General features: G+C 37.7%; 1 protein-coding gene across 1 annotated transcript; it reads left to right on the forward strand.

Annotated features, from left to right (window-relative positions):
- Window positions 1–1,919: 1,919 nt before the first annotated feature.
- Window positions 1,920–18,516, forward strand: Scml1 (Scm polycomb group protein like 1). Its single transcript, XM_034484805.2, has 6 exons — window positions 1,920–2,048; window positions 3,859–3,942; window positions 7,522–7,626; window positions 8,793–9,588; window positions 10,792–10,931; window positions 18,280–18,516. The coding sequence occupies exons 1-6, from the start codon at window positions 2,019–2,021 to the stop codon at window positions 18,412–18,414; spliced, it is 1,290 nt and encodes a 429-aa protein (XP_034340696.1). The 5' UTR covers window positions 1,920–2,018; the 3' UTR covers window positions 18,415–18,516.
- The last annotated feature ends 461 nt before the right edge of the window (window positions 18,517–18,977 follow it).

Here is an 18,977-nt window from a genome sequence, read left to right on the forward strand (position 1 = left end):
GATACTTGTTTTGTTCTGACAAAAGACATAGGTAGAATCAACATTGTGTTATATTGTTGAACAAATGACTAATTCCAATAGCCCTTTTAGTTGGTCTGTTTAGAAATAGTGAAGGATTTTCAAATGTGTAAATCCTGTTTTCTAACTACCCATTGTTTCTTTTTTAGGAACTTTTCTTCTGGAACTACTCTTACCAGTGTAAGACTATTCTACATTGTTCATTGTAAGAGTATATTCACAAGATAGGACACTAAGAGGTTATTAAAGTGACTATACATAGGAAAGACTTTTCCTGCCAAATGTTACTTTGGCCTAATTTTGAGCTGCCTTTAAATTGAATTGTATGTTATGTTTTCTTTCATGTCTGACTTCTTTTTCTCAAGGTAGTAGTCGTGAGGTTCAGCCTTGTTGGTAACCACAGTAAGTAGTTACATCATGTAACACAATCACAGTAAGCAGTTATTTTCATCACAAGTTTTTCTTTGTATGGCCACAACTACAGGTTAAATACGCACAGTTCTTGTCAATATTATAGTCAGGAAATCCCAAACAGTTAAAAATAAAATGTGGTGGAAATTATATGTCAAACTGAAGTATATTACAATTTGAAATTTTTATACAGCATTCATTTTACTTGGGTTCTTCAGGGGTTTTTTTTTGTTTTTTTTTTTTTTTTTTGTTTTTGTTTTTGTTTTTGTTTTTTTTTTTTTTTTTTTTTTTTTTTTTTTTTTTTTTTTTTTTTTTTTTTGACAGGGTTTCTCTGTATAGCCCTGGCTGTCCTGGAACTTACTCTGTAGACCAGGCTGGCCTCAAACTCAGAAATCCACCTGCCTCTGCCTCCGAAATGCTGGGATCAAAGGCGTGTGCCACCACTGCCCGGCCTCTCCCATGTTCTTAATCTCCCTTAGAATTTTGTCCTTAGGGACTCTGGTCACTAGTCTCTCCACTAGATCAAGAAAGTGATAGAACCCTGATCCCTTTATTGTGTCTCTTCCTGCTACTCTGTCTCAGGATGGATACAATTAATTAAATTTTGCACTAGGGTGTCCCTTCAGTAACAGACTTTCCAGTCCCTTCTGTGGCAGAAATTCAAGACAAACCTAGATCATATCATTGTAGACATACCTGGTTCTAGTTCCATACTAAATGACTCAGAGCCACAATCTAGCCTTGGGAATTCTCAAGTTTTCACCTTATATTTCACAGGCAGTTTGTTCAGGTTTAATGTTAAATATAACTAATTAGGCAATCATGATTTTGGAGCTTCATTGGGACCTGGAGATAGGTCCTCAGAAGGGTTTGTAGGGCAGGTGAGGAGGCAGAGTCTCTGTGGTCGCTCTGCCCATATTGCACCAACAGCAGTATCCCAGTAGCAGTGCAGCAGCAGCAGCAGCAGCACCAGCAGCAGTAATAGAGGCACCAAAGGTGGCAAGGAAGTGGCAGTGACAACAGTAGTAGCATCAATGGCAGATGCAGCGGTAAAGACAGTACTAGTCAAGGCAGTAGTGGCAGTAGCCTTGGTGTCAAGGGTGCCATTGGCAGCTGCCTTCACATGAGAACAGATTCTTGGGAGAGAGTTTGGCTCTCAGAATTCTGGCTCCCTAAGCCTAAAGCCCTTTGAGCTCCTTCACAAAGATGTTAGCCATATATTCTCTTATTCAGTGGTTTTCAGCACTTATTTTGTACACTATTTACAGATTGCACTTGCTTTTAAAATTGTTGTGAGTTCCCAGTCATAGGTGTCATAGCTCTTTTATGCATAGAGATTTATTCTAGTGCTGGGAATGTAGCTTAGTGGTAGGGCACTTGCCTAGAATGGATAAGATCCTAGGTTCCAACATCAACCTCATAAACTCATCCATGTAAGTTGATTTAGAGATTAGGTTCATGAAGTAACATGTTTATGCATTTCTCTTCAGGAGTAGAATACTTGCCCCTTGGGTGACTGTGCAGTAAACCTTCCAGCAAGTCTAACAGTAATAGGCTAAACTCAGTGGAGTTTCTCCTATAGCACAACAATGATGGCTGCCCCCAGTGAAGTGAATGAGGTTTGTATTTTTTTGGTCATCTCTGTCCTTTTAGTTATCCTACAGTGTTTGCCAAACTGAGTTAAATTACATGAAGTGAAACATAGGTAATAAGCATAATTTTGATAATGCACTATAAAATTTCTATGAGCATTTCTGTATAAATCTAAGAACACACAATGTTTCTCCTGGATACTCTGAAATTGAATTGCAAACTTGTAGAGTTGATATAAAATTCAACTTTATGAGAATCTGACAAACTGGTTTTTCTTTTAAAATTTTCTGTTGTATTCTGCTGAGTTTCTTAATCTCTGAAGTTGAACACAAATTAATTTATCCTAACAGTGAACACATTTAGTCACATAAGAACATGTATATTAATGTCATTGAAGTAATCTGGACAACTTCCCACTTCTATCGACTGTGAGGTTTTCATTATTTGAAACAATGCTTACTGCTGACCATTATAGAGAGATATTTTGGGGAATATTTACTTGAAAACACAAGCTCCCATGTGAAGGTAAACTATTATATTTTTGTAAGGAGTATTACATAACCCAATTGCATGTTATTTTAGTAATCTATTCAGTGTAGGCTAATTTTGGTAATCTGTGTCATGTATTTTAAAACAAACACATACAGAGCTACAAAGTCTGTTTACTTTAAAATTTTCTCACTTCATAATTTGTTCTTAGAATAATTATTTTGAAGAAATGTAGCAGTTACTTATGGTAATTTGTTAATACCCTGTCTTATTTCAGCAATGTTTTAAGATGTTTTAGAAATTAATTTATCAAGAATCGGAAGTGCCTAGGTGTTTTCTAATTTGGCCACATGGTGGCACTATTGGATTGTTTAGGATCAAAACTGGTGCACGGCTCTGGTCATGGTTAGTTTTGTGTTATTGTTGGGGTTTTGCTTGTTTGTTTTGGCTTTAAAATCAATTTCAACATTGAAGACTAATGCCTCTGCCCTGAAGTACAGAAGCTGTCGATCTTGATGGAAAGGGGGTAGCTCTGGTATATCTGGATTAATAAGAGGATAGTTCTCACTAATCCAGATATGTTTTCTCTTGTTTATTAAGTCAATGTCTTTGGCCTACCCAGGGTGTCTCTGAACTCACCATTCTCCCACCTTAGCTTCTTGAGTTTTTGATATCACAGGGATGTGTTATCATGCCTGACACACATAAACTTTTCCATATAGGCATGGTATTAAAAAAGGCAAACGTCCTTTGATAATATAACAGGTTTTCAAAACTTCTGAGAAGTGAATTTAAAGTCCTTAGCTTTTCTTTGTGTTATTTTATCTTTTAATTTGCTAAGACATATTTCTCCTATGAATATCTCCTTAGGATAGAAATGATAATATGCTTTATGACTTCACCAAAGACACATTTCAGTAATATAAGTAATATAAAGCAACAAGTTGCCGAGTATAACACTGTTTACCATTTTAAAGAGAAAGATCTACATTCCAAATATATTATGGAGTTCCTCTTAACTTATACTCAAGAATATACCTGAATCTTTCTAGATAGAACTTAGCCATTTTACATCTTTCCTTTTCTTAAGTACTAGGACATTTTGAGCAACCTTTTACTGGAATTCTAAGTCTAAACTCTTCTGGTAAAGTCTTTTCCTTTCTCCTTTACTTGACTGGCAATTATTTTCATTCCTTGTAACTGGAATTTTTATTTCATCTCTTTTTAAATTAAGACTTTTGAATGACTGGTGAAAATAATAGATAGGTAGTATAAGGTATGCTCACTAATCAATGTGACTCTTACTGAATAAAGTATTAACTACTTATGATGTGAAAACTATTCTAGAACACACCTCAACCACCTGAAATTTATGAAATTCAAGAAATTGAAGGACCAGAAGCAATTACAACTATCCTGAACTATTGTCAGGTATGGTTCTCTCTTTTTCAGTGTTTTCCTAGAACATTAAATTGTAAACATTTTTATGTGAGGGGAAATTGTATAGTTAACGGAAGATTTTCCATAACAAATTACTTGTGATTATTCACCTCATTGAAATTATTCTGACAATTTCTACTTAGAATAGTACTTTCAGGTGAAAATTTGAAATATCAATAGGTGTATTTTAGAATATTAAAATAATATTGAACAAGTACTATATTTATGTATTTTCCGTCTATATTGCCTAATATTGATTCCTTCTATAAAACTTTTAAAGGAAATTGTAAGATTTGGATACAGTTTTAGTGTGTGCCTACTTAATTACATATTAAGATAGCTTGCTCATGTTTAGAAGGACTTTATCTTATATAATTTTGAGGGAAAATCATAAAAATAAACTTGTGGTCAGGAACTGATAGAAGTATGTAATTATTGTAGCTTTTATGAGCTGTATACTCCAGAGGCAATAGAAGTTCATAAAAATGGTTTTTAATCCATAAAGTTTGCAGAATATACTGAATTGACATAGTTTGAAAAGGAAGTGTGTGCGTGTGTGTGTGTGTTTGAGAGAGAGAGAGAGAGAGAGAGAGAGAGAGAGAGAGAGAGAGAGAGAGATCTTTTAGGTTGACAATAGTGAGGACAGAAGCCATGCTGATAGGTCTTGATCTTACAATTGCACAGAAATAGGGGAACTTGGACAAGGCTGCCTGAGCTGCAGTGTCCAAATATTGGCAACCCTGAACCCTAGGACACAGTGTTCAACCAGTAATTATGCAAGTTGAGTGCAATATGGCATTGCAGATGAGCAGTGCCTAAGTTCCCAAGCTGTACCCCAAGGGGCCCTTGAGAATCTTCTCATTTCACTTTGCTGAGATGCCATGACATCTTTACCTGTGTAATAGATGGTAAAAGAAATCTTTTGACATGCCATCCTTACCTGTGTAATAGATGATAAAAGAAATTGTGTAATCTTAGTACTTTTGAAGGCAGAGGCAGGAGGATTGCTGTGGTGTGGGAATGCTGCTGGGCAGGCAAAACACAGAGACACTAGACTGTGTTTACCCTCCACTGCCATTGAGTGCTGGGCTGGAGGGAAGCGCTGATATACTGATAAGGGGGTAGGAAAATGCAGCCCTAAAATGTGGTAGGTCCAAGTTGGGGTTCCCTGACTCATAGGCTTCCAATAGCCACTGAAAACTTAGCAGAGTCAGGAAGGGAGGGTTGGAGTTCCACCAGCCTGAGATGACGAGTCCTGAGCCAGGGGTTCTCAGACTTCATTTTTGAATTTCCTTTTTAAATTTTTTTTTATTGGATATTTTATTTGCATTTCAGATGTTATCCCCTTACTCCATTTTACCCCTGCCCAGGAACCTCCTATCCCATCCCCCCTCCTCCTGCTTCTATGAGGATGTGCCCCCACCTCCCCACCCTCGAATTCCCCCACACTCGACGACATCCGTCCAGCCTTCATGGAACCAAGGATCTCCTCTCCTACCTATGCCGACAAGACCATCCTCCCCTATATATACAACTGGAGCCATGGGTCCCTTTCTATGTGCTCACAGGCTGGTGGTTTAGACCCTGGGAGCTCTGGTTGGTTGGTATTGTTGCTCTCCTCATGGGGCCACAAACCCTGTCAGCTCCTTCAGTCTTCTCTCTAACTCCTCCATTGGGAAACCCTTGATCAGATCAGTGGTTAGCTGTGAGCATCGGCCTCTGAATATGTCAGACTCTGGCAGACCTCTAAGGAGACAGCTATATCAGGCTCCTGTCAGCATGCACTTCCTGACATCCACATCAGCATCTGCCTTTGGTGACTGCACATGGGATGGATACCCAGGTGGAGCAGTCTCCGGATGGCTCCTCCTTCAGATTCTGTCCCATACATGGTCTCTATATTTGTTCTCATGAGTTTTTTGTTACTCCTTCTAAGAAGGACTGAAGCACCTACACTTTGGTCTTCCCTCTTCATGAGCTTCGTGTTGTCTGTGCATTGTACCAAAGGCTAGGGAACATTGTGAAAATTGAAGCAGAAAGATTTTAAGAGCCAGAGGACCAGGGAGTATACCGTGATAACTGTGTTTTCTAGTAATGTTAGAAGCTACACCCTAAATTCTCACCTACATAACTAAACATTAGCTGAATAAAAAGGATATTATATATACTCCAAAGTGGATGAGAGAAAGCTTGTGAGAACTCAACCCTGCACAAAGAACTACAGGCAACTCAGGATTGCTGAGAATGAGAGAATTCATCTTCTGCAGGGAAGAGCTTGTCTAGTGCCAAATAACACTGAAACATGCATACAAGTAACATTATGCAGGCTAAATAGATTGTATTTAGAGAGATGTGGGTGTGTGTGTTTGCATGTGTGTTTGTGTGTGTGTGTATGTATGTATAAACATATACATGCGATACTAATCGATGAAAAAAAGGCCATAAACGTATATATGTATACCATATATGTATATATATATATATAAAGGCCATAAATGTATATATATACATATATATTTATACATATATGTACATTTATATATACATATATACATATATATGTGTACATATATATATATACATGCAATAGCAATTCATGAAAAAAGAGGCAATAAACTTGAAAGAGAGCAAGAAGAGGTATATGGGAGGATTTGAAGAGAAAAAGGGAAAGGGGAAATGTTCTAATTATATCATAATCCCATCCAAGAGAGTAAACAATATATAATTTCACTAAATAGCAAGAGATTCCTTTGTTTCTCTATTTTTAGTTTTTAGACCAACTCTCACTATGTGCCCCTGGCTGGCCTTAAACTAACTATATAGATGGAGCTGGCCATGAGCTTCTGGCAATATGTGGGGCAGTGGACCATGCCAGAAAAGTTGGTAAGGTTGAGCAGGTTGGAAGCCCTGAAAACCAAAGAGGACCATAGGAGCTTTTACCTGGTTCCAACCAGGCCCCTGTCATGTGACCACACTCCCTACATAGGAACACATAGATCACAACAGAGGAGTTCATGTTAATGAGGTATTTAGAAGCCTTGAGGGTTTAACCAACAAGTTCCTCTTCCTGGACATTCCTTATGCAAAAGGTATTTAATCCCTGGCCCATCCTGAGGAGGTGATATGTATTTATTTTCCACATGAACTATCAATAAAGAGTTTGGAATCAAGGACTGTCTCTTTCATCATGAACCTCTATAGGGAACATGGAAAAGGCCTTCATCTACGGAGTCATGCCGTCTAAGTCTCCTGCAGAAGACCCCTCTGCAATGGGAATTGGCTGTAACACATATGGGTGGGAGTTTGTCAGAAGCTGTGATGAACTCACCTCTGGCACTGAAGACCCTTCCATATGTGTCCATGAATCAGCTAGCGTAGTGGTAGATTGAGACTTAGCATCTCAGCCATTGTCCTGTGTTCCTCAAATACCAGGCCTCAAACAAAAAATGTGATGTTTGTGACTACTAGAGAACTTCCATTGTGTCTAGCAGTTAACCTTGGCTTCATGTATTTTCATATGTGTTACTTTTCTTTTGAAACAGTAACTACTAATACCTTTTATCACAACAGCTTATATTTAAAACTGTACAAAGACTGGAAAAAAAGCTTGATGACATGGATGAAAAAGTAACAAAAATTTATCGTACTCGTTCCAGATCCTTCTGGAATTATCCTGTAAGTATACAAATACATTTCACAAATTTGATAAATACTTTCTGTCTAAAGATGCCAGTTAGTTCAATGTGATAGAGACCTAGTAAATGTGGGATTAGCAAGGCTTATCTATATTTGCTGGAGGAACAGATGAGGACTACAACTCTTTTTGAAAGAATGCTTATGTTCAGGATTAATGAATGTAGGACAATAAATTTTTTTAACTTTTTATTGATTCTTTGTGAATTTCATATCATGTAACCAGTCCCACTTATCCCCTCATTCCTTCATATCCACCCTATGCCCTTGCATGCATCCCCACAAAGAAAAAACAAATGAACAAACAAAAAGAAAGCAAAAAAAAGCATACAAAATATCTCATCCTGGAAGGTGTAGTGTGTCACATAGTATATACCATTTTGTCAATACATCTTTACTTTCAAATGTTCATTGCAATGAGTCATTGGTCTGGTTCAAGTCCTCTAGCTTCTGCTACATCATCAATATTGTATCCTTACCAGTACTCCTTTTGGTTTTATGTTGTTGCCCTGTCATGGAAATCTTGTATATTTAGATCTGCAGGACCAACCAGCCCTTTCACACATTCCAGCAGTTTATAGATGAGGTAGATTTTGGCATGGGACAACTCAAAGCTCTGGATCTGAACCTGGGTGGTAGCTGAGTTGGTCAGTCTGTCATCTCTCCCATACCCACACTACTGTGGGTGTGAGCCCATGGTACACTGCCCCAGCCAGCTCACCCAGTGCTGCAACCAGCAGTTGGCAGGGTCATTTCTCTAGTGTTCATGCTCTTCGGGCTGACTCACCTGCCCCACACCCCTGGTGGCAGGGGTAATGGTGAGCTGGCCCTAAGTGTGTGAGCTCAGGAGAGCTGGCCTAGCCTCAAAGTCATGAGAGAGCAGGAGAGCTGGGCCTATGCCTCACTGGCTACAGCTCTCAGTAGAGTGCACCCTTCCAACACACCTCAACTGGGAAGCACAGTAGAGCTTGCTTTGGTGATGACTATTTTTATATTTGTACCTATAAAGTATACAACAAACTAAATATAGGTTAGAAGAGGAAAAATTGCATGATCAAAATAGAACACCATTTTTCTAATGTAAAATAATGTTGCATAGAAACTATAATGTCTTGATTACTCTTTTTATTTCTCTTTTGATTGTAAAGGTTTTAAGATCTGTGGCCAGAAAGTACAATTACCTGACGTCTAAAAGAGTTAAAGAGCAGAAAGTGAACCAAGTAGATCATGATAATTCCTTCACCTATCCTCAAAGTTACAGTCCAACTTCACCAGTCCGCAGGAGGGAAGCATATAACCAGGATATGGAAAACATTGAATCCATGGATTACAGCCTGCCTCTCCAGTACACCAATCCTATTGACAATAGCCAGACTTTCCAGTATACTGATACTGTCAACAACAACCAGACTATCCAGTACACTGATACTGTTGACCTCAGCCAAACTATCCAGTACACCGATACAGTCGACCTCAGCCAGACTATCCAGTATACCGATACTGTTGACCTCAGCCAGACTATCCAGTACACCGATACAGTCGATAATGTCCAGCCTTTCCACTACACCAGTACTGTCACCAACATGGAGGTTATCCGGAACACTGAGAACAATGCTGTTTTTCATTCAGAGAATTCCCAGGAAGTAGAATTTGCCAGATCTTCACCAGAGAGGGACTATCAAGAAACTCCACCAAGTCCTGTATATACTACCCAAACCTATGAACAGTATTACAGACTTAAAGATATACCTGGCTCTTCTACAATGCCCTACTACAGTAACTTGGAAATTCCCAATATGGATACCATCACTTCTGCCACTTCAACAGCAAAGGAAGCAAGTTCACTCCCTCCAGGGGAGCTCATCCCCATACAGAATCCTGAAATGAGGCAAATGGCCTTACTGGAGGCTCAGCTTACACCTGTGATTGATCCTAACACTTTTGGTGAGTTTTGAATGGCACCAATGATTAACATCCTCTAAGCAAGCTAGTAGAAGCTTCTTGTTTTCTATTTTGATGGTTGATTTGTAATTATATGCAAAATGGCTACTGCTAATTATGAGTAGGTATTATGGGTAAGGCAATGTGCTAATCATCTAAAATGTCTCTTCTCTGGTGATCTTCATAATGATACCATTGTGATATTTGATAATACACACACACACACACACAAATCAAATTTCTATTGACTTTCTTTTGTTAGAAAAAACGATTTTCCCAGTAAATCACCAAGCCTTCTTCATTTGTAATATACATTAGCCATAGAGAGTCAGATATTTTGCTTAAGATAATATTTGAATACAAAGAAGTTTCTGTACAATTTAATGAATAGTACAGCTAAATTTGCTGAGATGTGAGCACTCATGTTTCATGTGTAATTCTTTCTTTATTAAATGTTTTTATTCAACCAAAACATTTATTGCTGTTCAGTTAAACATAAAAGAATAATTGCCTTAAATGTCAAAACTACTACTGACTAGACTCATCAGAAAGTATTTTTTAATTCAGATTAACATTTAAATCACAAATGGTATGAATTTAAAGAGTAAAGGTTAATATAAAAATGACAATATTGAATATAATGGAGAGATTTGCTTCAAAGAACTAATCTTGTTACCTGAGATAATTGTGGCTATTAAAATTTGTTGATATAACTTTAAAAAAAAGCGATTATAAAGTGTAAACTTGAAGGATTTCTATTGTATTTAGTACAATAAACCTAATTTAGGAAAAGAGACATTTAAAAGATATTCAGGAAATTCATTGAAAGCCTCAAAGTAAGAAAGGATACTAAATTAACTCAGATTGCTCTAACTTAGTCCAAGTAGCACCATTTCCTTCACTTGTTTGTTTGTTTGGCCAAAGATGCCTTGGATCACTACATTTGTTTCATGATCACCAACGAAGATTTAAAGTATATTCTGAAGCTGTTCCTGCTCTTTGGGGGAAGTCCATTGGCACATTTGTATGCAGCACTCCTCAGATCATCTTTATTCAGAATTTTTATAATTGGAATCTTGAGTCCTTATTTAGGTATTTAAGAAAAGTTTCCAAGAATGAGACTATTACTTTCTATCTAACATCTCTTATTTTCAAGATGCTGATCAGGTTTTTATTTTTAATTTTTTTGTTTTACTATAACTGCAGGTTCATCACCTGAGTGTAACAGTGTTGTTGTGAGACACCTTGGTGACCCTATAAACTGGTCTGTGAATGATGTCATAACGTTTCTGAACCGTTTAGATCCTCCATTGGCTGACAAGCTCTACCTTACCATCAGAAACCATGTAATGTATTTTTTAATCTAGTTTCTCTGCTACCCTAATGCCATTGAATGACCTCTGTGCACTTTTATTTGGATACTGAGTTATATATATGACAGGGGAATCCTATTATGGGATTTGATTTTTGTTTGTAAAGAAAGTTATCTTGTTCATCATTCTATGCTTAAATGGTAGGTTAATTGTCTGTTCTTCACATGGGCATCTGAGTATCTAATACACTAAGCAACTTCATGTTCTCAGAAGATGGAGGTCCAGGATTACAAGTTTGAGGCAGACATCCTTCCCTGCAAGGACAAATATACAAACCCTCTCCAAACTAACTCCCTTTTCCACTTTAGGACTATAACCATAGGAGAGGTTTACCCACAATGCATAACAGAATAGACCTCTTGTTGTGATATCTAGAAGTTAATTTAAGCTGGTCAGTTCTGTTTATCTTAAGTGACTCTTAAAAATTTGTGATGGTGATGACCATTTACAAAGCAACATCTAATTAGCTTCAGAAAAATAACTCCCTTTCATAAAAAGACAACACTGTTTAACACATTTATGGTTTGCATTGATGTTTATATATTCCCAGCCCAGGTCTAAAAGTTCATAGCCATGAAATTCATTTCTGCCATTCTTTCTTTTTACTTTTGTCATAGATACATGGTATTTTATTCTTCATACCGCATTTAAAATTATATCAATTGTTAAAGTTAATTTAAGTTAAGTTAAATTTGTTTTTTTAAATTTTTTTTTATTGGATATTATACTTACATTTCAGATTTTATCCCCTTAACACATTCCCCTTACCACCCAAAAACCTCCTATCCCATCCCTCCTCCTCATGCTTCTATGAGGATGTGCCCCAAACTAACCCCCAGTTCCCTCTCCCCACCCTCGAATTCCCCCCTCCCACACACAGTGTTCAGCCTTCATGAGACCAAGGATTTCCTCTCCCACCTATGCCCAACAAGGCCATCTTCCCCTACATATACAGATGGAGTTATGGGTCCCTCCCTATGTGCTCCCAGGCTGGTGGTTTAGACCCTGGGGAGAGCTGGTTGGTTGGAATTGGTGCTCTCCTCATGGAGCCACAAACCCTGTCAGCTCCTTCAGTCTTCTCTCTAACTCTTCCATTGGGAAACCCTTGATCAGATCAGTGGTTAGCTGTGAGCATCTGCCTCTGTATATGTCAGACTCTGGCAGACCTCTAAGGAGACAGCTATATCAGGCTCCTGTCAGCATGCACTTTCTGACATCCACATCAGTGTCTGCCTTTGGTGACTACACATGGGATGGATACCCAGGTGGAATGGTCTCCAGACAGCCACTCCTTCACTTTCTGTCCCACACTTTGCCTCCATATTTGCTCCCTTGAGTATTTTGTTACTCCTTCTAAGTAGGACTGAGACATCCACACTTGGTCTTCCTTCTTCATCACTTTCATGTGGTCTGTGAGTTGAATCTTGGCTATTTCAAGCTTTTGGTCTAATATCCCCTTATCAGTAAATAGATACCATGTATGTTCTTTTGTGATTGGGTTACCTCACTCAGGATGATATTTTCTACTTCCATCCATTTACATAAGATTTTCTCAAATTCATTATTTTTAATAGCTGAGTAATACTCCATTGTATAAATGTACCACATTTTTTTGTATCCATTTCTCTGTTGAAGGACATCTGGGTTCTTTACAGCTTCTGGCTATTATAAATAAGGCTGCTATGAACATAGTGGAGCATATGTCTTTCGTATATGTTGGAGCATCTTCTGGGTATATGCCCAGGAGTGGTATAGTTGAGTCCTCAGGTAGTGCTATGTCCAATTTTCTGAGGAACCTCCAGACTGATTTCCAGAGTGGTTGTACCATCTTGCAATCCCACCAACAATGGAGGAGTGTTCCTCTTTCTCCACATTCTCGCCAGCATCTACTATCACCTGAGTTTTTGATCTTAGCCATTCTGACTGGTGTGAGGTAGAATCTCAGGGGTGTTTTGATTTGCATTTTCCTGATGACTAAGGATGTTGAGCATTTCTTAAGGTGCTTCTTGGCCATTCAAATTTCCTCAGGTGAAAATTCTTTGTTTAGCTCTGTACCCCATTTTTAATAGGGTTATCTGGTTGTCTGGAGTATAATTTCTTGAGTTCTTTGTATGTATTGGATATTAGCCCTCTATCGGATGTAGGATTGGTAATGATCTTTTCCCAATCTGTTGGTTGCTGTTTTGTCTTATTGACAGTGTCCTTTGCCTTACAGAAGCTTTGCAATTTTATGAGGTCCCAATTTGTCAATTCTTGATCTTAGATCATAAGCCATTGGTGTTCTGTTGAGGAACTTTTCCCCTGTGCCTAGGTATTCGAGGGTCTTCCCCACCTTCTCTTCTATTAGTTTCAGTGTATCTGGTTTTATGTGAAGGTCCTTTATCCACTTGGACTTGAGCTTTGTACAAGGGGATAGGAATGGATTGATTTGCATTGTTCTACATGTGGACCTCCAGTTGAACCAGCACCATTTGTTGAAAATGCTGTCCTTTTTCCACTGGATGGTTTTAGCTCCTTTGTCAAAGATCAAGTGACCATAGGTGTGTGGGTTCATTTCTGGACCTTAAATTCTATTCCGCTGATCTTCATGCCTGTCTCTGTACCAATACCATGCAGTTTTTATCACTACTGCTCTGTAGTACTGTTTGAGGTCTGGGAGGTGATTCCCCCAGAAGTTCTTTTATTGTTGAGAACAGTTCTCACTCTCCTGTTTTATTTTGTTATTCCAAATGAATTTGCAAATTGCTCTTTCTATCTCTATGAAGAATTGATTTGGAATTTTGATGGGGATTGCATTGAATCTGTAGATTGCTTTTGGCAAGATGGCCATTTTTACTAAATTAATCCTGCCAATCCTCGAGCATGGGAGATCTTTCCATCTTCTGAGACCCTCTTCGATTTCTTTCTTCAGAGACTTGAAGTTCTTGTCATACAGATCTTTCACTTGCTTGGTTAGATTCACTCCAAGATATTTTATATTATTTGTGACTATTGTGAAGGGTGTCATTTCCCTAATTTCTTTCTCAGCCTGTGTATAATTTGAGTAGATGGAGACTAATGATTTGTTTGAGTTGATTTTATATTCATCCACTTTGCTAAAGTTGTTTATCAGGTTTAGGAGTTCTCTGGTAGAAGTTTTAGGGTCACTTAAGTATACTATCATATTATCTGCAAATAGTGAGATTTTGACTTCTTCCTTTCCTATTTGTATCCCTTTGACTTCCTTTTGTTTTCTAATTGCTCTGGCTAGGACTTCCAGCACTATATTGAATAGGTAGGGAGAGAGTAGGCAGCCTTGTCTAGTCCCTGATTTTAGTGGGATTGCTTTCAAAGTTTCTCTCCATTTAGTTTGATGTTGGCTACTGGCTTGCTGTATATTGCTTTTACTATGTTTAGGTATGGGCCTTGAATTCCTGATCTTTCCAAGACTTTTAACATGAAGGGATGTTGAATTTTGTCAAATGCTTTCTCAGCATCTAGTGAGATGATCATGTGGGTTTTTTTTTTCTTTGAGTTTATTTATATAGTGGATTACATTGATGGATTTCTGAATATTGAACCATCCCTGCATTCCTGGGATAAAGCCTACTTGATCTTGATGGATAATTGTTTTGATGTGTTCTTGGATTCAGTTTGCGAGAATTTTATTGATTATTTTTGCATCAATGTTCATAAGAGAGATTGGTCTGTAGTTTTCTTTCTTTGTTGGGTCTTTGTGAGGTTTAGGTATGAGCATAATTGTAGCTTCATAGAACGAATTGGATAGTGTTCCTTCTGTTTCTATTCTGTGGAATAGTTTGAAGAGAATTGGTATTAGGTCTTCCTTGAAGGTCTGATAGAATTCTGAAGTAAAACAATCAGGTCCCAGACTTTTTTGGTGGGGAGACTTTTAATGACTGCTTCTATTTCTTTAGGGGTTATGGGACTGTTTAGATCGTTTATCTGCTCCTGATTTAATTTTGGTACCTGGTATCTGTCTAGAAAATTGTCCATTTCATCCAGATTTTCCAATTTTGTTGAATATAGGCCTTTGTAGAAGCATCTGATTTATTTTTTATTTCCTGTTTCTGTTGTTATGTCTCTCTTTTCAGTTCTGATTTTATTAATTTGAATACTGTCTCTGTGCCCTTTGATTAGTCTGGCTAAGGGTTTATCTATCTTATTGATTTTCTCTAAGAACCAGCTCCTGGTTTTGTTGATATTTTGTTTCTATCTGTTTCTACTTGGTTGATTTCAGCCCTGAGTTTGATTATTTCCTGCCATCTACTCCTCTTGCATGTATTTGCTTCTTTTTGTTCTAAAGCTTTGAGGTGTGCTGTCAGGTTGTTAGTGTATGCTCTCTACAATTTCTTTTTGTAGGCACTTAGAGCTATGAGGTTTTCTCTTAGTACTGCTTTCATGGAGTCACACAAGTTTTGGTATGATGTGTCCTCGTTTTCATTAAATTCTAGAAAGTCTTTAATTTCTTTTTTTAATTTCTTCCTTGACCAAGTCATCACTGAGTAGAGCATTGTTCAGTTTCCACATGTATGTGGGCTTTCCACTGTTTTTTTTTTTTTTCTTTATTAAAGACCAGCCTTAGTCCATGGTGATCTGATAAGGTGCAAGGGATTATTTCAGTCTTTTTGTATCTGTTGAGGCCTGTTTTGTGACCAATTATATGATCTATTTTGGAGAAGGTACCATGAGGTGCTGAGAAAAAGGTATATTCTTTTGTTTTAGGATGAAATGTTCTATAGATATCAGTTAAATCCATTTGATTCATAACTTCTGTTAATTTCACTGTGTCTCTGTTTAGTTTCTGTTTCCATGATTTGTCCATTGCTGAAGTGGGGTGTTGAAGTCCCCCAGTATTATTGTGTGAGGTGCAATGTTTCTTTGAGCTTTAGTAAAGTTTCTTTTATATATGTGGGTGCTCTTGCATTTGAGGCATAGATGTTCAGAATTGAGAGTTTATCTTGGTACATTTTTTCTTTGATGGGTATGAAGTGTTCTTCTTTATCTTTTTTGATTACTTTTGGTTGAAAATCAATTTTATTTGATATTAGAATCACTACTCCAGCTTGTTTCTTGGGACCATTTCCTTGGAAGATTGTTTTCCATCCTTTTACTCTGAGACACTGTTTGTCTTTTTCACAGAGGTGTGTTTCCTGTATGCAGCAAAATTCTGGGTCCTGGTTATGTATCCAGTCTGATAGTCTATGTTTTTTTTATTGGAGAATTGAGTCCATTGATATTAAGAGATATTAAGAACAAATGATTGTTGCTTCCTGTTATTTTTGTTATTAGAGGTGGAATTATGTTTGTGTAGCTATATTCTTTTGGAGTTGTTGGAAGATTACTTCCTTGCTTTTTCTAGGTTGTTGTTTCCCTCCTTGTGTTGGAGTTTTCCATCAATTATCCTGCTGGATTTGTGGGAAGATATTGTGTAAATTTGGTTTTGTCATGGAATATCTTGGTTTCTCCATCAACAGTGATTGAGAGTTTTGCTGGGTATAGTAGTCTGGGCTGGCATTTGTGTTCTCTTAGGGTCTGTATGATATCAGTCCAGGGTCTTCTGGCTTTTACAGTCTCTGGTGAGAAGTCTGGTGTAATTCTTATAGGTTTGCCTTTATATGTTACTTTACCTTTTTTCCCTTACTGCTTTTAGTATTTTTTCTTTGTTTTGTACATTTGATGTTTTGATTATTATGTGATGGGGGTTATTTCTTTTCTGGTCTAGTCTATTTGGAGTTCTGTAGGCTTCTTGTATATTCGTGGGCATTTCTTTCTTTAGGTTAGGAAAGTTTTCCCCTATAATTATGTTGAAGATATTTACTGGTCCTTTAAGTTGGAAGTCTTCACCAGTATCTATACCTATTATCCTTATTTGGCCTTCTCAATGTGTCCTGGTTTTTCTGGATGTTTTGGGTTAGTAGCTTTTTGCATTTTGCATTTTCTTTGACAGTTGTGTCAATGTTTTTCATGGTATCTTCTGCACATGAGATTCTCTCTTCTATCTCTTGCATTCTTTTGGTGATACTTGCATCTATGACTCCTGATCTCTTTCCTAAGTTTTCTATCTCCAGGGTAGTCTCCCTTTGAGATTTCTTTATTGTTTCTACTTCCATTTTTAGATCCTGGATGGTTTTGTTTAATTCCTTCACCTGTTCGGTTGTGTTTTCTTGCAATTCTTTAAGGGATTTTTGTGTTTTCTCTTTAAGGGCTTCTACCTGTTTACCTGTGTTCTCCTCAAATTCTTTGAAAGTGTTATTTATGTCCTTCTTAAAGTCCTCTATCATCATCATGAGAAGTGATTTTTCTTCTGAATCCTGCTTTTTCGGGGTGATGGGGTGTTCAGGGCTTGCTCTGATGGGAGAACTGGGTTCTGATGATGCCAAGTAACTTTGTTTCTGTTGCTTATGTTCTTGCACTTGCCTCTCCCTATTTGGTTAACTTTAGAGCTACCTGTACTCACTGTCTCTGATTGGAGCCTGCCTTTCCAGTTATCTTGCTTATGTCAGAACTCCTCAGGGTCCGGATAGCTCTGTGATCCTGTGATCCTGAACTCTAGCTGTTCTAAATACATTGGCTCCTCTAGGATGTCTCAGGATAAGGTGTCTTCACAGGAGCAGACCACCTAGGTATCCGATGCTCTGAGTGTAGTGGCTCCTCTAGGATGTCTCAGTATATGATGTCCACTGCTCTGAGTGCAGTGGCTCCTCTAAGATGTCTCAGGATATGGTGTCCAATGCTCTGAGTTCAGTGGCTCCTCTAGGATGTCTTAGGATATGGTGTCCAATGCTCTGAGTTCAGTGGCTCCTCTAGGATGTCTTGGGATACAGTGTCCACAGGGGAGCAGACCAGGTGGGTGTCTGCCCCAGCCACAAGGCCCAGGTGAGGGGCAGAAGGGGAGTGGTATCCTGCAGGGTCAGGGTTTGGGTGCCTGGTGGGTCCTGAGCGCTCCCTGCTCCCAGTTGTAGCTCTGGGGCGTCGGGCAGTGGGCGACTGTTCTTACCTGCCACTTTGAGTTCAGTGGCCCCTCTAGGATGTCTTGGGATATGGTGTCCTCACAGGAGCAGACCAGATGGGTGTCTGCCTCAGCCACAAGGCTCAGGCGAGGGGCAAAATTTGCTTTTTCTTAAAAATTGATATGAATATATAAGCTTCAAATTTTTGCATTGCTATACAATGATCTTTTTGATAATTTTGTACAGGAGATACATGTCTAGAGATTTTATAACCATAATGAGACAATTTCACTTTACATGTTCTTGTATACAAAGAAACAACTCCTCATTGAATATAACTGTTAATCATTTTAAACTTTTTCTTTCTGTAGGATATTGATGGGAAAGCCATGCTGCTGATCAATAATGAAACAATGATAAAATATATGGGAGTGAAGGTGGGAGTAGCCATGAAGTTTGCAGACTACATTGAAAAGCTTAAACAAGGAGTAAACTGTGGCCAGTAAAAAATGTTTGTATAAGTTTAAATGTTCTCATAAATTCTTCCTTAATGCGCAGATGACTCCCTATGCTCATTAGTTTTTGTTTTGAAGAAGATTGTTATATGTTATAACTAGAGATACATTTAACATATTAATATTAGCATATTCAGACTGGAAGTTTATTCTGTCTTTAAAATGTTTTTATTTTATAGTTTATAAACTTGCTTTATGCAAGAAACAAAAAAGCTACCTTTGATTTGGGTTTATCTTTATGAATGTTTTTAAAGCAACTAAAGAGGAAATATAAGAAATAATTCCCATATTTAAAGTGATAAAAATTTTTTACAGAAGAGAAATTAAAGGAAAATATATAGTTATTCTTCTTGACTATCTTATCTATATATTACTGGAGTATACATTTCATGTTCTACCAGTTTTCAGGGAAAAACCCAACAGCTGTATAATTTATTCTCCTCTATTTGGATTTTGAAGAAGAAAATGAAGCTTAAGGTGTCTAATGAGCTTAAGACAACTAAACATTCTTACCAGTTTTTTAGATAATTTATAGTATATATAGAATGAGATAC

Source organism: Arvicanthis niloticus, chromosome X (assembly GCF_011762505.2).
Source record: "Arvicanthis niloticus isolate mArvNil1 chromosome X, mArvNil1.pat.X, whole genome shotgun sequence".
In the NCBI taxonomy this organism is placed as follows: domain Eukaryota; kingdom Metazoa; phylum Chordata; class Mammalia; order Rodentia; family Muridae; genus Arvicanthis; species Arvicanthis niloticus.